The 21,852-nt window shown below is 38.5% G+C and overlaps 1 protein-coding gene across 1 annotated transcript in view; it reads right to left on the bottom strand.

Annotated features, from left to right (window-relative positions):
* prkg1l (protein kinase cGMP-dependent 1, like) overlaps window positions 1–21,852 on the bottom strand; it is a 37,996-nt gene that overhangs the window by 7,628 nt on the left and 8,516 nt on the right. The window contains exons 5-16 of the mRNA XM_079896240.1: window positions 16,801–16,914; window positions 11,651–11,756; window positions 8,872–8,935; window positions 8,535–8,612; window positions 8,082–8,176; window positions 4,962–5,027; window positions 4,760–4,828; window positions 4,568–4,664; window positions 4,289–4,428; window positions 2,917–3,006; window positions 1,663–1,804; window positions 1,360–1,523 (exon numbers count right to left, since the gene is read on the bottom strand). Coding sequence (XP_079752366.1) covers window positions 1,360–1,523; window positions 1,663–1,804; window positions 2,917–3,006; window positions 4,289–4,428; window positions 4,568–4,664; window positions 4,760–4,828; window positions 4,962–5,027; window positions 8,082–8,176; window positions 8,535–8,612; window positions 8,872–8,935; window positions 11,651–11,756; window positions 16,801–16,914 — 1,225 coding nt within the window. The remainder of the gene's footprint in view (window positions 1–1,359; window positions 1,524–1,662; window positions 1,805–2,916; window positions 3,007–4,288; window positions 4,429–4,567; window positions 4,665–4,759; window positions 4,829–4,961; window positions 5,028–8,081; window positions 8,177–8,534; window positions 8,613–8,871; window positions 8,936–11,650; window positions 11,757–16,800; window positions 16,915–21,852) is intronic.

The following is a 21,852-nucleotide window of genomic DNA, read 5'->3' as shown; positions in this document are numbered from 1 at the left end:
TGGAGATGAGTGGTACCTGGTGGGGTCTTCTGCTGTTGTAGCCCATCCGCCTCAAGGTTGTGTGTGTTGTGGCTTCACAAATGCTTTGCTGCATACCTCGGTTGTAACGAGTGGTTATTTCAGTCAAAGTTGCTCTTCTATCAGCTTGAATCAGTCGGCCCATTCTCCTCTGACCTCTAGCATCAACAAGGCATTTTCGCCCACAGGACTGCCGCATACTGGATGTTTTTCCCTTTTCACACCATTCTTTGTAAACACTAGAAATGGTTGTGCGTGAAAATCCCAGTAACTGAGCAGATTGTGAAATACTCAGACCGGCCCGTCTGGCACCAACAACCATGCCACGCTCAAAATTGCTTAAATCACCTTTCTTTCCCATTCTGACATTCAGTTTGGAGTTCAGGAGATTGTCTTGACCAGGACCACACCCCTAAATGCATTGAAGCAACTGCCATGTGATTGGTTGATTAGATAATTGCATTAAAGGAGAACTCCGGTCAATTTTAACATTGAGCTCATTTTTTTTGTACATTTGGAGTGCTGTCAATACAGAGAACAACGACAAAAATCGGTGTTGCCTACGCCGAGTTATCCTCTTTTTAAAATTTGCACCCTGTTGACTTCAATGGGGCAAGTTTTAAACCTGCTTTTAGCCTCTTAACATCCTTGATGTGTCATTACAAGTGCACAGGTCATGTGAGTGATTCCTTCAGAGTGAACACGGGTGAGTCTGACTGCAGTAGATGTGAAAGATATGGATAAAAATGATGTTATTTCAGCCAGCGCACATACCTGTATTTACATCCTGTTTTCGGTCAAAGTCCATAGTAATCAATTGTCGAGTTCACGCGCATTGGTTTAGTACCTATGATCATGCGCGTGAACTCGACAATCGATTACTATGGACTTTGACCGAAAACAGGATGTAAATACAGGTATGAGCGCTGGCTAAATAAATATCATTTTTATCCATATCTTTCACATCTACTGCAGTCAGATTCACTGTGTTCACTCCGAAGGAATCACTCACATGACCTGTGCACTTGTAATGACACATCAAGGATGTTAAGAGGCTAAAAGCAGGTTTAAAACTTGCCCCATTGAAGTCAACAGGGTGCAAATTTTAAAAAGAGGATAACTCGGTGTAGGCAACACCGATTTTTGTCGTTGTTCTCTGTATTGACAGCACTCCAAATGTACAAAAAAATGAGCTCAATGTTAAAATTGACCGGAGTTCTCCTTTAATGAGAAATTGAACAGGTGTTCCTAATAATCCTTTAGGTGAGTGTATAAGCCTACAATAGTTAAATGTTCTGCAACACAATGATTTAGTCAATGTAGTAATTTAAAAAAACTCACCTGCTATTGAGCAGTTCATAAAGCAACATCCCTAAAGCCCAGAGATCTGCAGACAGGCTGTGACCTTGATGCAGAATGACCTCTGGAGGCTGATAACCCACAGACCCACAGAATGACCAGGCCCTGTGCAAAGAGCCCAGCTTCTTAGCACAACCAAACCCTGTCTGATACAGTAGATAGAGAGAAACACAACTATGTGTTAAGTGTTTACATAGTTAAAATCGCCAAATATGAATAATCACAATCAAGTGGTTACAGGCTGCCATCTGGTTTAACTTTAAACAATTTGTATGTATTCAGCACCAGTTTAGCATATCCACGTTGGTCCAGTAGCACATTTTCAGGTTTCAGGTCTCTGTGAACAATGCCTTTGCCGTGTAATACACTAAGAGCTTCCAAAACGCACGCTGCGTAGAAGCGAACAGCATCTTCTTCCAGTGTCCCCCTGAAACATAAAATCACATATTAGTCAGTCACTGTCAGTTTAGACAAAGTCCCTTTCAACCACCTATGATATCTGACAACAAATGTATCATAAATGTAGTTTATTATGCTCAAATAGCGCAAAAAAAGCTGTTAAAATTTTTCAGGCTGGACCAGCCAATGCGCATGTGCAGTCCTCAGCGTGCGTCTCAGAACACTGACTGTTTCTTTAGCAACCATTGTAAACAGTTCTTAAAATATGATTTTTTTTCTTATTTTGAAGAATATTTTAATAATCTATAGAACCTTTTTGTGCAATGGAAACGTTCCATGGATGTTAAAGGTTCTTCATGGAATCATAGATGCCGATAAATAACCTTTATTGTTAAGAGCATCCTGATAAAGTCCTTCCTTGCAATTAAGTAATTTACAAACACTTTGCGACTGAATCACTAAAAACAATCAGTTTGAAAGAACTGGTGTATGTATGGTCTTGTTTACTCCCGGTATTAAGATGTGTTTTGGTCGATCGGATCACATTCCCGTTTACACCTGGTGTTTTAATCCGTCTCTTCTGTCCACTTTCAAACACTTCTGTCCTGATTTCTTCGAGGGGAGGGTCTATGGGGAGGGTAAATGTATATGTTTTCAGATCTTTCAATCTAATGGAACAGAATAAGCTTACACAATTTGCACATGAACCCGCCAGGAGATGACTGAACATTGTGCTTGGTATGTTTTTCGTCTTCAAACCAAACTTGGATCTTCAGCCAACAAAGTTTAAATCTCGTCTGGCCATAATGTTTACTCATTAGGTCAGTAGGCGGAGAGAAGACGGTCTTTTGTGGCTGTTCGAACACATTCGATCACATGAGCATTTACACTACGAAAGCAATCCGTACAAATGAGTTTTCAACTACCTCTGGAAGTGGTCAGAAGTGGACAAGCTCAAAATGTTTTAGACCCCGTTTACACCTGTATTTAGGCTCGTTCATTTGTGATCCGATCGACCAAAACCAGGTTTAATACCTTAATACCAGGTGTAAACAGGGCTTATGGTTCGGCTCCAGCATCCCTGCAACCCTACAGAGGACAAGCAGTTTGGAGAATGAATGTATGGATCACTGTATGCACCTGTCTCTCAGTAAAATCCACAGATCTCCCCCCTCACAAGCCTCCATCAGCATATACAGGAACCGGGGATCTTTAAAGGTACAATGCAACCTGAGAAAAACATTATAATAATCAAGCTTTTGAATCTGACATAAACAGCCAACAAAACATTGTTTTTGACATTGTTTTGATGTACAATTTAAATTTCATTTGAAATCAACTGACATGCTGATATGAAGAGAAAATATAAAGTTCAAAATTATGGGCTCAGTAAGACTTTTTTTATTTATCTATTATTTTTTATAGAGAGCATCCTATATATATATATATATATATATATATATATATATATATATATATATATAGGTGGTTTCAACCACTTCTGTATTAAATAATAGCTGTTTTTTAACTTTCTATTCATCAAAGAATTCTGAAAAAAAGTATCACAGTGTAAAGGTCACCAGCCAGCTGGAGTGCCCTTGAGAGCCACCAGAGGGCACTCCACACCAGACTATTATCACTCCCTCACAAACTACATTTCCCATAACTCACTGCCCGGACTCATCATCACTGATTGCGTTCACCTGTATCTCATTACCCTGTTAGTCTCAGCCTATTTATACCATGTTCACTCATTGAATGAATGAATGACTGACTGAGTGAATGACTGAGTGAATGACTGACTGACTGACTGACTGACTGACTGACTGACTGACTGAGTGAGTGAGTGAGTGAGTGAGTGAGTGAGTGAGTGAGTGACTGAGTGAGTGAGTGAGTGACTGAGTGAGTGAGTGAGTGAGTGAGTGAGTGAGTGAGTGAGTGAGTGAATGACTGAGTGAGTGACTGAGTGACTGAGTGAGTGAGTGACTGAGTGACTGAGTGAATGAGCGAATGAATGACTGAGTGAATGAATGAATGACTGAGTGAATGAATGACTGAGTGAATGAGCGAATGAATGAATGAGTGAATGAGAGAATGAATGAATGAGTGAATGAGCGAATGAATAAATGAATGACTGTCTGAATGACTGAAGCCTTGGCAACCGTATAAGAGACTTTTCAAAAACATTACAAATCGTACTGACCCCAAACTTTTGAACAGTAATATATCCACCATTAAAATGGGTTAAGAGTCCAATAAGGAATACAACTGCATAAACATAAGAATTATAATTAGATGCAAAAATGGTTGTATTGCCTGATGTCACCAAAGAACAGTTTACACATCATCCCACAAACAACCTTTAATCCTCTAGTTCTTCGGGATCTACTGTGTGCTGGTGCTTTACAAATCTGATTACCCTTTTATGAAACATCAATGATAAATAAGAAGGTTCTCTGCCGAACTCAAGGTGCTCCAAAGAAAAACTGAAGACCCTAGTGTGTGTTCTGACCTTACTATAAATGGACTTTGGAGATCCATCAGGATGTGTTTCTCCGAGAGCATCCTCTCTCTTTGGCCTGGACTCTGTATCGCCTGCTTTCTTATGGTCTTTAATGCAAACTTACAGCTGGCGTCACTCTTCAAATGGACCTTGTGACCAAAAAAAAAAACAAAAAAAAAAATGTTTGGCAGAATTATAATTCATATCAAGTGTTTAATATAAATTATAAATCATCATCAAGTTTTAAACTGCAGAACTCGTTTATGATACGCATCGTACAATACTCACGAGCTGAGTGTGACTGTACTGTCCTTCCCCCAGATTACACAGCACCTGAAAACTGCTAAGAGACATTTCCCCAAACGCAATCCCATCTTCCTCTGCCCTGTTTATTATACAGAGATCAAAATTTAATCATCACACTGGTGAAGTTTCATTTATTTCCATAGATAATGTGAAAGTCACATCGACATGACTTACTTCGATCTGGCCTTGTTGCTAGGATTGTTTCTAGCATCGTCTAAGCCTCCAGTTACTTTTTTGAAAAACCTAGATATAGATGGTGGAATACAGCCAAGGTCAACTGTACAGCAAATGTTTGAATTAGTTATTATGTTTTTTTCACCCACTATGCTGTTTCCATAGCATGAAAGTCGGTTTATGCCTCACGGCTCACACTTACTCTTTGTCTATGACCAGACATGTCACATCGCCTGAGGCAAGAACACTCATCGACCTCATGTCGTCTCTAAAGAGCAAAGGAACAGGTCTGAGATGTTAATGTTACATGATGCCTTCTGACTTGAATTTGAATGTTTCAGTAAAGCCACAAAACATGTTTGCTTTTCTCTTACAGTTTTTCTCGATTGCTAACACACTATAGTTTAGGTTAGTCGGTTCATTTATCCATGTGTAAGCATTAAATAGGAAAAATGATGACACACCAATCAGAATCACAGGTGATTATGTGCTTTGGAAAATAAATCCTAGTCAAGTCAAGTCCTGTACATTCGCTGTGTTTGGAAATAAAGCTTTTGAAAATGCAAGTATTTTACTGCGCATGGACTCTTCCCTACAGTACATGTTTTGTCAGTGTGACATTTCAAAGGTCAGGTTTTTGTCCAAAACAGCATCACTTATGTAAGAGGTATTTATTACAGTACTGTTTTGCATTTCTTTAGTCAGGGTTGGGTTGTCCCTGAAAGAGTTCTCAGTCAGAGCTGTGATTTCACAAAGTTCCTAATTATTTTTCTGAAAACCTACAGTAAAGTGTTTGGTAGCAGTGTTTTGAATGAATCCCTCCAGTGTGTGTGTGTGTGTGTGTATTGTCTGAGGGCAAACTTTGAATCAGGATTTTTCAAATTTTTTACATTTGAATCAGAGTTTTTTAAATTGTGTGTGAGGATTTGAGAAAATGGTCAGTTGTTCCCAGAATTGTGTTAAGGCAATCGAGAAAACCTGTATTTAGACCTTCTGGAAAAGTTAAAACAATGGTACACAACCTACAACACATTACATAAGTGCTTTTAAAATGATATATGCAATATTTGTGTTAATATAGGTGGCTGTTGTGAATTTCAGGTCTATGTAAACATTTGACAACAAACATATGATAATCATACTTCTTGTGTTACAGTTTTTCTCAGTCGCTTTGGTACATTTCTTAAATCATCAAGCCTGTAACTTGCTCAAAATCCTTAGTTCATCCTTTAAAAGTTAGTATTTATGTCAATGAACACACCACTGCCATCTGAAAGTCCTTGTGTCATTGTTCACAAACAAGATAGTCAAAATGCTTAGTAGTGGAGCGGCTAAGTGATATAATCGTTCAGTTTATGATACATGGTCACTTGACAAGAAAATTGTCCGAGCCACTTTAAATTTCAAGATTTTTCATTTTTCAAGATGGCCGACACCTTAGTGGAGCAGTTAAGTGATATAGTGGTTTATTTGGTGATACAAGCATGAACATTGGCATGAGCAGTCTCTGATGGTCACTAGACAATAAGCCACCTACAGCTACTTGAAATTTCAAGATGGCGGCCATTTTTCAAGATGGCCGACACCTTAGTGGAGCAGTTAAGTGATATAGTGGTTTATTTGGTGATACAAACATGAAAATTGGCATGAGCAGTCTCTGATGGTCACTAGACAATAAGCCACCTACAGCTACTTGAAATTTCAAGATGGTGGCCATTTTTCAAGATGGCCACCACCTTAGTGGAGCAATTAGGCTCATGGCAATTTTAATGGTTGTATCACCAACTAAATGATTTCTTAAGCCTAATTGCTCCACTAAGGTGGTGGCCATCTTGAAAAATTGCCGCCATCTTGAAATTTCAAGTAGCTGTAGGTGGCTTATTGTCAAGTGACCCACAGAGACTGCTCATGCCAATTTTCATGCTTGTATCACCAAATAAACCACTATATCACTTAACTGCTCCACTAAGGTGTCGGCCATCTTGAAAAATGGTCGCCATATTGAAATTTCAAGTGGCTCGGATAATTTTCTTGTCAAGTGACCTATGGAGACTGCTCATGCCAATTTTCACGCTTGTATCATAAACTGAAAGATTCTGCCAAACATAAGAACTTAGCCGCTCCATTATAGTCATGTTGTCAATATAACTTTGTACTTTGTAGGTATTTTCAGATGTAAACAATGGCTACGTTTTTGATGATAATTATTGAAAATACACAAGACTGCACTTTATCTGTTTGACATATATACATTTCAACAGTACAAATTTACACATTACTCTATACTGGACGAGACTTGACAGGATTCACTTTTACTGTGGTCTGTACAATGTCACTGCAAAATAAAGAAAAACACAAGACACACACATATACTGTATATATATATGTGTGTGTGTGTGTGTGTGTGTGTGTTACATTATGTCTCTACAAAGTATATTTACTGTATAATGTAAAATGCAAGTGGACTAATGTAATGTAATGCAGCATTACAGTAAGTCTACAGTATATGTATAGTGAACACTGTCTGATTACATACTGAACCTGTTCTTTCTACAAACGTTTGAATGATTGTGGACACGTTGTTATCGCAACATTCGGCTGTACCTTTTGACCCACATCTGCCATAAGGTCATGATTGAGAACATGGTCCACAATAGTGGCCTTTATTTCATCAGAAACATGTCTACAATCTTCTACCTCTTCCACTGTTTTACCCTTCCACCACGCATCCATTGACCCTGTTTGTTTCCTTGTTGTTCTTCCATTGTCAGAATGTGTTGCCCTGTGTTGTGCTCTGTCTATATGCTTGCTACATGAAGCTTCATGAGATGCACCTCTGAGCTATTTTAGAGAACTGGTTGATCATTGTTTGATCAAGCCCTTTACATTTTCCTTCATTAAATTCAAAATTCACCTCTGCAATGAATCAATTCAGGACACATTTACAAAAAAAGTCTAATAGAAATGTATAGAAAATCTGCTTGACAGATGTTTTGAGGGCTAAGACTATTCAACACGGAACCATAAAATATATTTTGATCAACATGACATAAGCACTTGATAATGTAGGAAACAGTAGACATTTATACATAATCAATTGCATGAATGTACCAAAGCATTTGCAATTTGTTCAAAAGAATGAGAAATTGTTTTTATGATGTGCACAAGTGACTTGATGATGTGGCGGTTGAACAAGTAGTTTTGAGAATTTTAGTTGTGATCTGAGAAATGCACCAGAGCGACTGAGAAAACTGTTATCAGAATGGGTGATAATCTGCAGTGTAAAGAGTGCTGCCCCCTGCTGGTGAGGGTGGACTCTTACCCTCGTAGAGCTCGGTCTCCAAAACAATCCCCTCTGGTGAGGACACACACCATCATACTCTCCTCAGTGGCTGATTGTTTCTCTAATACTTTCACCTAAGAATAAAAGCATGCATATTGTTATATGCTATCACATTACATTTTTCTATAAATTTATAATACAACACCCTGAAATAAATATTTTTGACAAGTGATTCTCACATAATCATGCTTGTTTCATATCACTCCTCTGCTGCGCCTTTCAGATAGATAGACAGACAGACAGACAGACAGATAGACAGACAGATAGATAGATAGATAGATAGATAGATAGATAGATAGATAGATAGATAGATAGATAGATAGATAGATAGATAGATAGATAGATAGATAGATAGATAGATAGATAGATAGATAGATAGATAGATAGATAGATAGATAGATAGATAGATAGATAGATAGATAGATAGCTCACCTGGCCTTGACTAAAAATGAAGAATTTATCTTCTGGACTTCCATTTTGAATGATATAATCACCATCACTGTAGTGAAACTGAGAAGATGTATGTGGATATACAGAAAAAAAAAAGAAAAAAAAAGCCATGTAAAAAATATAGTGAAAGTATAGTTTTTATATCTAAGTTGTGGTTGATTGGTACAAACACTAAAAAGTGGATTTGATCAAGGTATATCATATTATTCGGAGAATACTGGTAATATGAATCGCTTTGAACTTCAAGTTCAAGGTTTAGTCCTCAGATGTTTATCAGGTACAGCAGTGAATTATGATAGTTATGATCTGTCATACACACCTCCTCCAGTGCATCAGACACTTTAATGAGAACATCGTCCGGTAACACACAGAGCAGCGGGACACTAGGAGAGAGAATGAGTGTCAGGAAACTCTGAACATATCAAACTATAGCTGAGAATACAAGTGGACTTGCCAGGGGAAATTACATTTGAACTGCCTTACTAAATGAATGCTTTTCAGTAAACTAACAAAGTGGAGATATGTAAAAACATTCTTAAATAAATGCAGATGGGCCAGCCTCTTGAAATAGTGTCATTTGTTCTCATGACTTACTGCGCATAAGATTAACATGATACATACAGTGCTATGCATAAGTTTAGACACCCATGCTAAAGTTGACTAAAAAGAGGAATAAAAAATCATCTTTTGGAAATTGAACTTAATGCCTTAATTAAAAAAATGAGGAAAAATCCAACCTTTAAGGACACCAATTTTCTTTGTGAATGAATAATGTATCGTAAATAAATAAATGTTCTTCCTTAAAATACAGGGTGCATAAGTTTGGGCACCCCTATGTTAAATTCCCACAGAGGCAGGCAGATTTTTATTTTTAAAGGCCAGTTACTTCATGGATCCAGGATACTATGCATCCTGATAAAGTTCCCTTGGCCTTTGGAATTAAAATAGCCCCACATCATCACATAGCCTTCACCATACCTAGAGATTGGCATGGTTTTATTTCAGTTAGCCTAATAGCTAGTTTGATTTGTATTGAGAGATGATCTTATGGAAAGTACTCCATGCCAATCTCTAGGTATGGTGAAGGCTATGTGATGATGTGGGGCTATTTTAATTCCAAAGGCCGAGGGAACTTTATCAGGATGCATAGTATCCTCGATCCATGAAGTAACTGGCCTTTAAAAATAAAAATCTGCCTGCCTCTATGGGAATTTAACATAGGGGTGTACTAACTTATGCACCCTGTATTTTAAGGAAGAACATTTATTTATTTACGATACATTATTCATTCACAAAGAAAATTGGTGTCCTTAAAGGTTGGATTTTTCCTCATTTTTTTAAATAAGGCATTAAGTTCAATTTCCAAAAGATGATTTTTTATTCCTCTTTTTAGTCAACTTTAGCATGGGTGTCTAAACTTATGCATAGCACTGTAGTTTGGAATGCAAAAGAACTAACTAACTATTTAAATAAATAAAAACAAATTCAACCTAACTGTTAACATATCACGTTCACGTTTTCGCTGTCTTCATCATGTTTTATGCAATTTTGAAAAATTGGTTATTAACTGCACTTTGTCATCATTCCTACTGTATTTTGACATTTGTCTGTACTTTGATCAAAGCCATTTTTCGACAAGCCACAAACATTAAACCCAAAAACATTTTTAGAAAAAAAAAAAAAAAAAGCCATGTAAAAAATATAGTGAAAGTATAGCTTTTATATCTAAGTTGTGGTTGATTGGTACAAACACTAAAAAGTGGATTTGATCAAGGTATATCATATTATTCGGAGAATACTGGTAATATGAATCGCTTTGAACTTCAAGTTCAAGGTTTAGTCCTCAGATGTTTATCAGGTACAGCAGTGAATTATGATAGTTATGATCTGTCATACACACCTCCTCCAGTGGCGAGTGTATATCTCACATTTGCAAGACGTCTGAATTGTGAGATATACACTCACAATTGTGCGATAAATTTTTATTATTTTGTCTCAGAATTGTGATCAGAATTAGGCGAAAACAAGCTTCCATATAGTGTGTATATACAGTATATATATATATATATATATATATATATATATATATATATATATATATATATACACACATTATTTCACTCCACAGTAAATTTAGACAAACGCACAAAAAAAAAAAAAAAAAAAAATATATATATATATATATATATATATATATATATATATATATATATACTGTATATAAAAATTGTGTGTGCGTATTTGTCTAAATTTACTGTGGAGTGAAATAATGTGTTGCTTTAGGGTTATAAAGGATAAATAGCAACTGGATATGACCAAATATTTAAGATGAACGCTGAGTACAAGAATCAGCCTATGAAAAACCTATATCTGTGGATCACTAATCTGAATATTGCGGGAACACGTCCCCTCTGTTCTCGTCCCCTCTGTTCTGGTTCCCCACATGTGGGTGGTTATGACCCTAATTTGACAGTACATTTTTTCAAATAAAATATATTTATTAAAAAATTATAAAAAAAAAAAAAAAAGCTATTAAAATGTGGGATAAATACTGTATGCAAATAACTAAAAAATAGATTTCCTCTTTTATTTAAAGTCCCCCTGTGGTGAAAATCAAGTTTTTAATGTTGTTTATATGTCTATGTGGTTATTTTAGTATGCTTTAAGGCAAACCATGTGTAAAATCATAAGTCGACACCATTGCTGAGTATTTTCTCCTTAAAACTGCAGTGAACCAAAGACAGTCTCAAAAACACGCTTTGGAATCGCTGGTGTTTCTGACGTCACAAACTACCTTGTAACCAATCAGGTCAACGTGTGATCGTCAGCGAGTGGATCTCTCAGCTGCTATGAGTGAGTGGAGGCGGGGCTCATTTGAATATTCATAGAACCGCATATACTAAATGAGGCAAGGGTGTAAATTTACATTCAAGCTATTTTAAGGCATTAAGTATTTTTTTTTTTTTTCAAGGAAAAAACTTACAATTACTTACAAAGATACAATTATTGACTAGACGGGGACTTTAAAGTCTACTCAAGAAGACAAAAGTGTAAAATCTTTTAAACATCTATATGAAAATGTTGATCGTGGCATTTACCTGCGCAGGAATTGCAGAGACTGAGTGATAGTGATGAGGCTTCTTCTCTGCATGACCCTGTGAAACACTTGACCTTCCATCACCCACAGTCTGCTGTTCACAAGAGCTGCAGAGACAAACACACATTCACACTGAATCTCAAGCATTCTGTGGACTGACGGGGATCAAAGCAAAGAGTGAGACAATTTACCTGTGGTGGATAGACATGTAAAGACAGACAAAGAAATTGATATGGATGGTACGACCTGCATTCGAAACACAAGTTTGAGATCCTTGCAGAAAAACCAGACCAGCATGGACTGGCTATTGGTATTATATGAAGTTGCCAGGAAAATTGTGAAAATACAATTGTGAACACACACACACACACACACACACACACACACACACACACACACACACACACACACACACACACACACACACACACACACACACACACACACACACACACACACAATAATGAATAGAATGATAATTGACAGATAGTTGGTCAATTGATATTAATTTGTCAATCACTACATTGGCCAGGATGAACAACAAGAGCGTTATTTAACCTAAAAATATATTAAAAAGAATATACCTTGTCGATGGATTAAAAAATATTTTTGTTATTTTTAAGTAAATGTTATACAGAATAAGGGTTAATAATTTAATACATTTTTGTGTGCATTTTGTTGTTTTTAAAGTTTAGGTATATCACCATTATAATGGCCTTATGCTCTGTAGACATCAGTATCTGCCACTGGAAAAACATACACTATTGCAAATTTAGCATTAACAAATTTACAAGTGAGAATTTTTATTAGTAAAGCGCAAGTAAATTCTTAATGAACCTTATGCTGACCTGCTTCTACAAAGATCCATTAAAAAAAAAAGAGGGATCAGCTGAAAATAGAGTTCACCTCCAATTCATTCTCTATCACTTCCTGTTCCTGAGACCCCCTTGAATTAGTAATGTCACAGATTAATTGACTTTGCCGCCATTAGGAAGAGAAACACTGCAATCTTTCTCCTCTGCTCTCTCCTGATAACACTCTGTCTACCTCTCTTTTATTCCTGTCCTTTTCTCTGCAAGATCTCTGTGGTATAGCTGAGAATATATGAGAAAAATCATTGAATCACTGAGCACTGACCTGCAATAAACATCACAAACACAGATATGACTGTGAGACACTGAAATGCGATTGTTGCATCCATTTAAATTCTAGAAACCATTACAGAGTAAAGCAACAATCTCTATTAGATTTTACATTACTAGCTATTTGTGAAGGTTTATGGTTGACTTCCATTTGACTCCAAACATTAGAATCCAAAATAATAATAATAGCAGTGGAGTTATAATTTATGGATTTTATCACCTTTCAGTAAAGTGCAAGACTCACTCTGTCACTCTTAATTCAATGCCACAATTCCCCCTGTGTTTTGTGTTCTAGGACTTTTATTTTGAACTGCATGTTCTGTTCCTTTTGTACTGCTGTTTTTCTTCCTGTGTTTAGTTCCTGTTTGTCTTTTGCTGAATTCGGAACCACATACCCAGCAAGCAATTTTGCATTTTAAAAAGCATCTAATAGCCGTCCAAACACAGCCCTGACGTCTAGGCGAAAACATGGCAAAATATGGGCTGTCAGTGAAAATTTAATAGACGTCTAACCATAGCCCAAGAATAGACTAGTCATCGATTAGATAACATGTCAAAAGAAACGAAACCAAACACCTTGTAATCACTGTTGACTTTGCTTACATGATGGAATCTCATACCTCTCGCAAGTTATTTTGTCAAAAACGACATGTAACCAAATTCAAGGTTATTTTGCCTAGAAGTGGGTTACTCGTAGCCGGACTATATCGGGTCTATAGTTAACCTAGATGGTGAAATGATGGCTATTGCTTGCTGGGTACTAACATACCACATACCAAGACATGGTAAAAGCAGAATGAGTGGTATGCTAGTATGCAGTTCTGAATTCAGCATTTGTTTCCATAGCTGCCATGTTTTTTTCCATAGTTACCCTTGTTAGTCTCCATAGTGATTCATTTCCTACACCTGTAACTTGTTAGTCTCTTTTTATCCTGTGTATATCTGTGTATATTCAATTCAGCCTGGAGTGCGTTTCCCAAAAGCATCGTTAGCCAACTATGGCTGCAAATTCCATTGAAGTCTACTGGTATCGACACATGCGACCATAGTTGTCTTTGGAAAACTATGGAAGCTTGTTTACGCCACAGAATAAAAAATAAAAAAGGTAATTGCGACTTTTTATCTCACAATTCTGACTTTTTTTTTTCCTCAGAATTGCATGAAATGAAGTCGCAATTATGAGTTATGAAGTCAGAATTGCGTGATTTTAAAATCACAATTCTGAGAAGAAAAAATTCCCCTAAGAATTGGACATAACTCGTAACTCTGACTTTATTTCTCGCAATTGCGAGTTTATATCTCACAGTTCTGACTTTATTTCTACAATTCTGACTTTATTTCTCGAAATTGCGAGTTTATATCTTGTAGTTCTGACTTTATTTCTTGCCATTGCGAGTTTATATTTTGCAGTTCTGAATTTATATCTCGCAATTCTTACTTTATTTCTAACAATTGACTTTATTTCTCGCAATTGCGAGTTTATATCTCACAGTTCTGACTTTAGTTCTCGCCATTGTGAGTTTGTATCACACATGAAGTCAGAATTGTGAGATAAAAAGTCGCAATTATCTTTTAAATTGTTTTATTCTGTGGCGGAAACAAGCTTCCCTGATTGAGAAAACTGTGTTTATCTTTTACTTAGACCTATAGAAGAGATCAGGTTAGACAGCGAAGATCAAAAAAGAAACAGAGCAATTTCAGGCTGTCACCAAACACAAGACCTGAACAAAGCTGAAGAAAAGAGTTGAGGAAAGCTTGAAGAGAGTCTTGAAATAAATGGGGTGTAAGGGTGGAAAAAGCCTGAAAATTCAGAAAGAGAGACTGAGAGTGGGAAAATAAAAGGACATGACACAATGACACACAATCAAGTCTGACATTCTCTGTCGAAGAAAAGAAAGATCTGGTAAAAATATTATCTGACTTGATTGGATCCTCCATTCGCTTTCAATCCATCTTTTTAGCTCATTCTCTTTCTTTCAGACCTTATTCCTTGTTTTTTATGCTATATTAAAATTAATAGGTCTAGCTGATGTCCCTGTGGCTCAGAATGGGCTCAAGAGAGTATGTGAAATAAGAGAGAGAAGAGGTGTTGAGAGAGTCATAAATCAAAGCATGCTGTGGGGGATACACCTCAAAGAATGAACATTAATTCATCTACCTGACAAAGATGTCTTCTTCAGGGTTGGAGAAAGACACACAGAAATGACTCATTTTCTCTACAGAAACCCTTTTTTTTTTAACATGCAATCAATGTGTTTACATGTAAATAATAATAATAATAATATTCGCTGTGACATCTGGCAATTGTGTGACGTTGTGTTTCACAACGTGACTTCACAATGTGACTTTTTTCTTACAATTACCTTTTTTTAATTTTTTTTTTCTGAGGTGGAAACAGGATTCATATGATACAGCTGCATTTTGTATTAAAATTAAGAGGTAATATTTTCCAAAATTACCAAAGAAAAACTAGTGTAATAAGACTTTAAAGATCAACATAAAAATCACAACCATGTGGGTTTTGTAGATCTGTCCATTCAATATGCAGTATGTTTTGTGGACTCTAGTGTGGTGTGTTGTAGGCTGAGAATTGATGTGATTTTTCCTTTGATGTCATATTCCCCTGATCTCTCAGTACAGCTTCAGATGGCGGATGGTGGGAATACTCTGATTACCCAGACACACTCAGAGCATCCCAAGTGGGATTAAACTGGGAAAACATGACATATGTAGCACTACTACACTCATTATATGAACAACTTTGGAGTACATTTTCTACAGAATAATTTTCAAATGAGATCTTTACTATCTCAACTGCTTTGCGTGGGCAACAATATGAATAAATTGACCTTTTTTCAACTCTTCTGCTTCTCAGATTTTTTTTCCTGAAAAATAAGACCAAAACCTCAGTAATCTCATATACTGTCTAATTTAAAGTTAACATGAAACTGAAGTTGCGATCATCTTTTCTGTCCTATTGTGATGTATATCTGTTTGAAACAGCTTTTAGAACAAGAACAAATGTAGGGCAGGACTTGAATTTGTTCACAGGGAATTGATTGGATGGTTGTGGTTTGCTATTGGTGGATCTCATATGAGTGACAGGTTGCCCCGCCCTCACACCAGTTAACACATTATAAGAGAAGAGACGTCATTGCAAGAGGGAGGAGGGAGAAGTTATTTTGATTAAAGATTAAAAGGGTACATATTAAAAGAAATAATTATAATGATGTGCATGGATAAATTATTTAAATAAATACTGCAATAATAATAATAAAAAAAAAAAACATCAAGAATGATCCATTTTGAATATATGGTGACTTTAAAGAGTTTCAGAAGAGATCTCAAACTGATTTGAACAAACACCCAAAGTCTGTAATCAAAAGACAGATTTCTCAGTATGAACTAAAAACTTCCAAAACCAAATGATATTATCTATACTATCAACAGTCATTTTATATCTCTTTACTCCTACTGTATGTCAACAACTGCCTCATTTATTGACAAATGACTCCATTAAGCCCTCTGAGCTCTGTGTGTGTGTGAGTGAGTGAATCTGTCACAGATATGTCAATACCTGTGACAGAGTGTGTGTGTGTGTGTGTGTGTGTGTGTGTGTGTGTGTGTGTGTGTGTGTGTGTGTGTGTGTGTGTGTGTGTGCGTGTGTGTGTGTGTGTGTGTGTGTGTGTGTGTGTGTGTGTGTGTGTGTGTGTGTGTGTGTGTGTGTTTGGAGTGAGGACAAAGAGAGTAAAGTGAGGACATTTTGGCTGGTCCTCACTTTCTGAGATAAGGTTATAATTAGGTTAAGGGTAGGTTTAGGGTCAGGGTTCGGATTAGGCTCTTAGTTGTGATGGGTAAGGTTAGGGTAATCGGCTAGAGATTGCATTGTGTCAATGAATGTCCTCATAAAGATAGATGTACAAGAATGTGTGTGTGTGTGTGTGTGTGTGTGTGTGTGTGTGTGTGTGTGTGTGTGTGTGTGTGTGTGTATGCAGACATGTGTCAATACCTGTGACAGTAGTGGAGCAGATGTGGTTATGAATGAGGGCCAGTTCTTCAAACATCATCCCCGGCTCAATGATGTGCAGCCTCTGGCCAGCTCTGGATACCTCCAATTTTCCCTCTGTTAACAAACACACACACACACACACACACACACACACACACACACACACACACACACACACACACACCTCAAGGTTGCCGGGAGAGACAGGTGTTGAGTGACAGTATGCCTGTCACATAGACAGATGATCTGAATCTGACCCATCACCGATTTGGCACGGAGAAGCCCAGAGCCAAAACAATCTGGCACATCAGGACAAATACTGCCCTACTTCTTAACAAATCACGGATGGGGATTATCACAGCTCACGGACAGGTATTGATGAACACTTTAATGGATGGTGATAGATCTCTTCTCCTGCTCTCCATCCTTTTTTTTTTTTCACTTGCAACCTGGGTATTTAGACACACACTGAGATTTTAAAACTCATTCCACCTCACATAACCAGCAGGAATGTTTTCTCTCGCTCTATCTTCCCAGAAGCAGGTCAGTCTCACTTCTCTTGCTACCTGCCTGGTCCTGCAAATGCTATGGGAGGTGCATACTAATTACTGTGCCTCAGTCAGAGAAAGGAACAGAACAAATGATTGTCTGAAGTCCACTTGAAATGTTAGTCAAGGTGTCTTACACCAATGACAATTTATTTTTATGACCGTTTTGCACCTTCTCTTCAACCTTTAGAATTAAACAGGATATTTTTGATACTGTATCTTTAAGCATTCTATTTGACTCTTTGCTGCATGTTCTTGTTCTGATTTTAATCAGAATAAATCACAAGTCTTTTTTTAAATGAAGTTGGACTAACATATATGTATAATAAGAATGCAGCTTGGCTTCGTCCAGCATGTATAAAATCATTCAAATTAAATGTACATGCAAATAAATATCAATTGTTACAGAATTTTGCACCATTGGCATATTACACTTTATTTCAATAGTCCACTTTAGATATTCTTTATAAGTATCTTTGCAACTACATGTCAAATAACGTCTCGGTTACGTATGTAACCCTCGTTCCCTGAAGAAGGGAACGGGAGACGTTACGTTGACGTGCCGACGTAATCGGGACCACTTCAGGGAGCCGTATCTACAGAACGAGCCAATGCACATTGGCGTGCGAGATCTGCATCTCGCGCCCCGCCCCGCCCCGCAGCGTGGGTATAAACTCGGAAGCGGATGCACGCACCTTTTGTTTTTCACTGAGGAGCCGAGATTGTGGCGGCCATACAGCGATGGTCAGTGAACGGGATCCTTCAGGGAACAAGGGTTACATATGTAACCAAGATTTAACCGAGACGTTCCTTTTCAGTCGTTCAGAGCAAGCTTCTCAGACCCCCTACTGACTGGGGCGGAAGGCTTTGCGCAGGGAGAGTTCGAACTATTGTTCCGATATAACCCACACAGTGGAACTCTTGGATAACACTGGGAAAGCTTGCCTTTCCAGAGGAGAGGGACGCTGCGGAAGCCACATCCTGCCCGAAGGGATGCAACATGTGGAGGATACACATATGGACTGGCAGGTAGGGGCAGTACATCATATGGAATGTCACTGGGGTGGCTCCTGCCTGAGAAGGGGGAGACTACACCGGACAGTGACGGCAGAGCCAGTAGCACCTCACTGCAATACACGAGATCCAGGGGGCGGAGTTGGATCCAGGTTTAACGGGTGGAGATTGGTAGGTTTAAGGGTGGGTTTAGGGATCAGGGGGTGGAGATGAGTAGGTTTATGGGTGGGTTTAGGGATCAGGGGGTGGATATGGTTAGGTTTAGGCATATGTAAGGTGGGAGGAGTTGGATATGGATCCAACTCCTCCCCCTGGATTTCGTGTTCTGCAGTGAGGACCATCTCGGCAGAGCTGACTCTACCAAGGGAAAGACACAGGCTTACTGCAGGGAGCTGATCCTGGAAGAATACACATATGGGATCTCCGCAGGGATCACAACATATGGGACCCAGTCTAGCACTGGTTACAAAAGCATACGAGTACTAGGCCTGGTGTCGGACGCTCCGCCACGTCCGACTGCCGAAGTGTGCGGAGGAACACCACAGGGTTTGCCTTGGTCGAGAACTCGACTGGAGTAAAAAGCGCACGAATCCACCCCATGTGGAGGGGAGTGGCGCATCAAGCCAACACTAGAGCGGGAACTTCGGTGTTCCTGGCTGGTTGAAGCGAGCACATGGGAAGAAACCGGCTCAACGCGTAGGCGAATGTGTTAGGTGTCACCCAGCCTGCAGATCTACAGATATCTGTCAGCGAGGCGCCGTGTGCCAGCACCCAGGAAGAAGCGACGCTCCTAATGGAGTAGGCTCTCAACCAGAGCGGGCAAGGAACACCTTGGGCTTCAAATGAATTTAACCAATATTTTTCTAAATCTGTTAGGGAGATAACTGAACTGTTTGAGCCACCTGAGAAAATAACTAGACCCATTGATCCTTCCAAGCCTGTGTTCAATTTGTGTGAAATAACAGAGCTGGAGGTAGACAACATCATTGGATCACTTAAGAGTTCCAAAGCAAAGGATGCTTATGGGTTAGATTCACATTCTCTAAAATTATGTAAAGACTCCTTAATTGCTCCAATAACATATATGATCAATTTATCATTCAAGCAGAGAATTGTTCCATCCTTCTGGAAAATGGCCTTAGTCACCCCAATCTTTAAATCTGGTGATAAATTAAATGTAGCCAACTACCGACCAATCAGTATCCTTCCAGTGGTCTCCAAGGTTGCTGAGAGGTGGGTTGCTAAAATTATAAATAAGCATCTAAATAAAGGCCACTCCCCCTTGCATCCGATGCAATTTGGGTTCCGCACCAATCATTCAACTGAATTTGCCAACAGTTTGTTTGTAGAAAAAGTAAAAAGTAAATTGGACAATAGTGCTTGTGTCGGTGCTGTGTTTTTAGATTTAAAAAAAGCATTTGACACTGTTAATCATGAGATTTTATTATCTAAATTGACATATTTTAACTTTTCTTCAAATGCCATTCAATGGATTAAATCGTATTTGGACTCAAGAAAACAGTGTGTTAACATTAACAGTGTCAAATCGTCTTTCCTAGATGTCCCCGTTGGTGTGCCTCAAGGGTCAATACTCGGTCCCTTATTATTTTCTTTATATATAAATGACCTTCCAAACACTTGTGTTGATGTTGAATTTCAAATGTATGCTGATGACGCAGTCATCTACACAAGTGCAAAAAGTGTTCAAGAGGCTTCTGCCATCCTGACCTCCGCTTTGGTCCCTGTAAATGAATGGCTTTTTAAATCCTGTCTGCTACTCAATACTAAAAAAACTGTTTGTATGATGTTCACTAAACAGTCCCGCGACATAAAACAATCTGGTGTATTTTTAAGAGGAGAAGAATTAGAAATCGTCTCGGAATTTAAGTACCTTGGTGTGACCCTTGATTCCACATTAAGTTTTAAAAAACATGTAAAAAGAATATCGAGTACAGTAAAATTAAATCTACGAAATTTTAAACAAATCCGTCAATTTATACCATTTGAGGCTGCCAAAGGTTTTTTACATTCTATGATTTTATCACATATTGAATATTGTTGTACAAGTTGGACATTGACTGGTATGAACACACTCAAATCAATAGAATCACTCTATAAAAATGCCTTAAAAGTCTTTGATAAAAAACCAATGTAACATAATCTATTAAGTCTAGAGAATTTTAAACATTTTAAATATGCCTGTTTTGTTTACAAAGTGTTAAATGGATTAGCCCCATCTCCCATGTCGGACTTTTTTAAATCAAAGACTCACAGTGGTGCCAGGACACGGGCTTCCACTAGAGGTGATTGTGAGGTGCCTTTCAGAAGAACAGCCTTTGGACAAAATGCTCTGTCTGTGAAGGCTTGTAAGTTATGGAACAGTATCCCCATCACTGTCAGGGAATGTTCCACATTTCCTATATTTAAAACCAAACTCAAAGTGTGGCTTAAAGCAAACCAGTCTTGTGACCATTAAGTGACTTTTATTTTACTTTGCTTGTACTTATTCATTTTTTGTCATTTTGTATGTTACAAGTTTTGTATTTCTGTAATTTGCCAAGGGACTACGGATGTAAATTAGCCCTGTGGCTATAATCTGGCATGTTTACGTCTGTTTTTGTTGTTTCAATGCAGATGTTCATTAATGTGCATTGTCCCTATCAAATAAATAAATAAATAAAGCCAGGGCGATGGCGTTCACTATCCAGTGGGCCATCCTCTGCTTGGAGACAGCCTATCCCTTCTGCTGGCCTCCGTAACAGACGAAGAGCTGGTCTGAGGTCCTGAGGCTTTGCGTTCTGTCCATGTATAGGCGCAAAGCGCGAATGGGACAGAGAAAAGCCAGGGCTTGGTCTGCCTCCTCCGAGGGCAATGCTTGCAGGTTCACTACCTGGTCCCGGAAGGGAGTGGTAGGAACCTTGGGCACGTATACGGGCCGGGGTCTCAGGATCACTGGGCCAGTTAGCTGGGCCAAATTCCAAGCACGATTGGTTGACTGAAAATGCATGCAGGTCCCCTACCCTCTTGATGGAGGCCAATGAAACCAGGAGTACTGTCTTACAGGACAGAATTCTTAACTCTGCTGATTGCAAAGGCTCAAAGGGTGGTCTCTGAAGAGTCGATACGACAGAGATAAATCCCAAGAGGGTTTCGAGAGTGGGTGAGGTGGATTTAATCTCCTCACCCCCTCAGGAACATGATGATCGGGTTGTGCTTTCCCAGCGATTTACCATCAACTGCATCGTGATGTGCGGCGATAGCGGCAACATACACTTTAAGGGTGGAGGGAGACAGCCTTCGCTCCAGCCCTTCTTGCAGGAAGAAAAGCACAGCTCTGATCAAGCAAGTTTGGGGTTCTCCTGGTGAGAAGAACACCATTCACCACACTCGCACATGGGAGCAATGGCTGCCTCCGTGACTTTCGTGAAGACACGCGGCGACAGGGCCAGCCTGAAAGGTAAAGCCAGTTGGGGCTCTCCTCCTTAACCTC

The sequence above is a fragment of the Squalius cephalus genome, assembly GCF_949319135.1.
Source record: "Squalius cephalus genome assembly, chromosome: 16".
Classification (NCBI taxonomy): Eukaryota; Metazoa; Chordata; class Actinopteri; order Cypriniformes; family Leuciscidae; genus Squalius; species Squalius cephalus.
The sequence above is the reverse complement of the archived record's forward strand: the minus strand, read 5'-3'. Positions and strand labels throughout refer to the sequence as shown.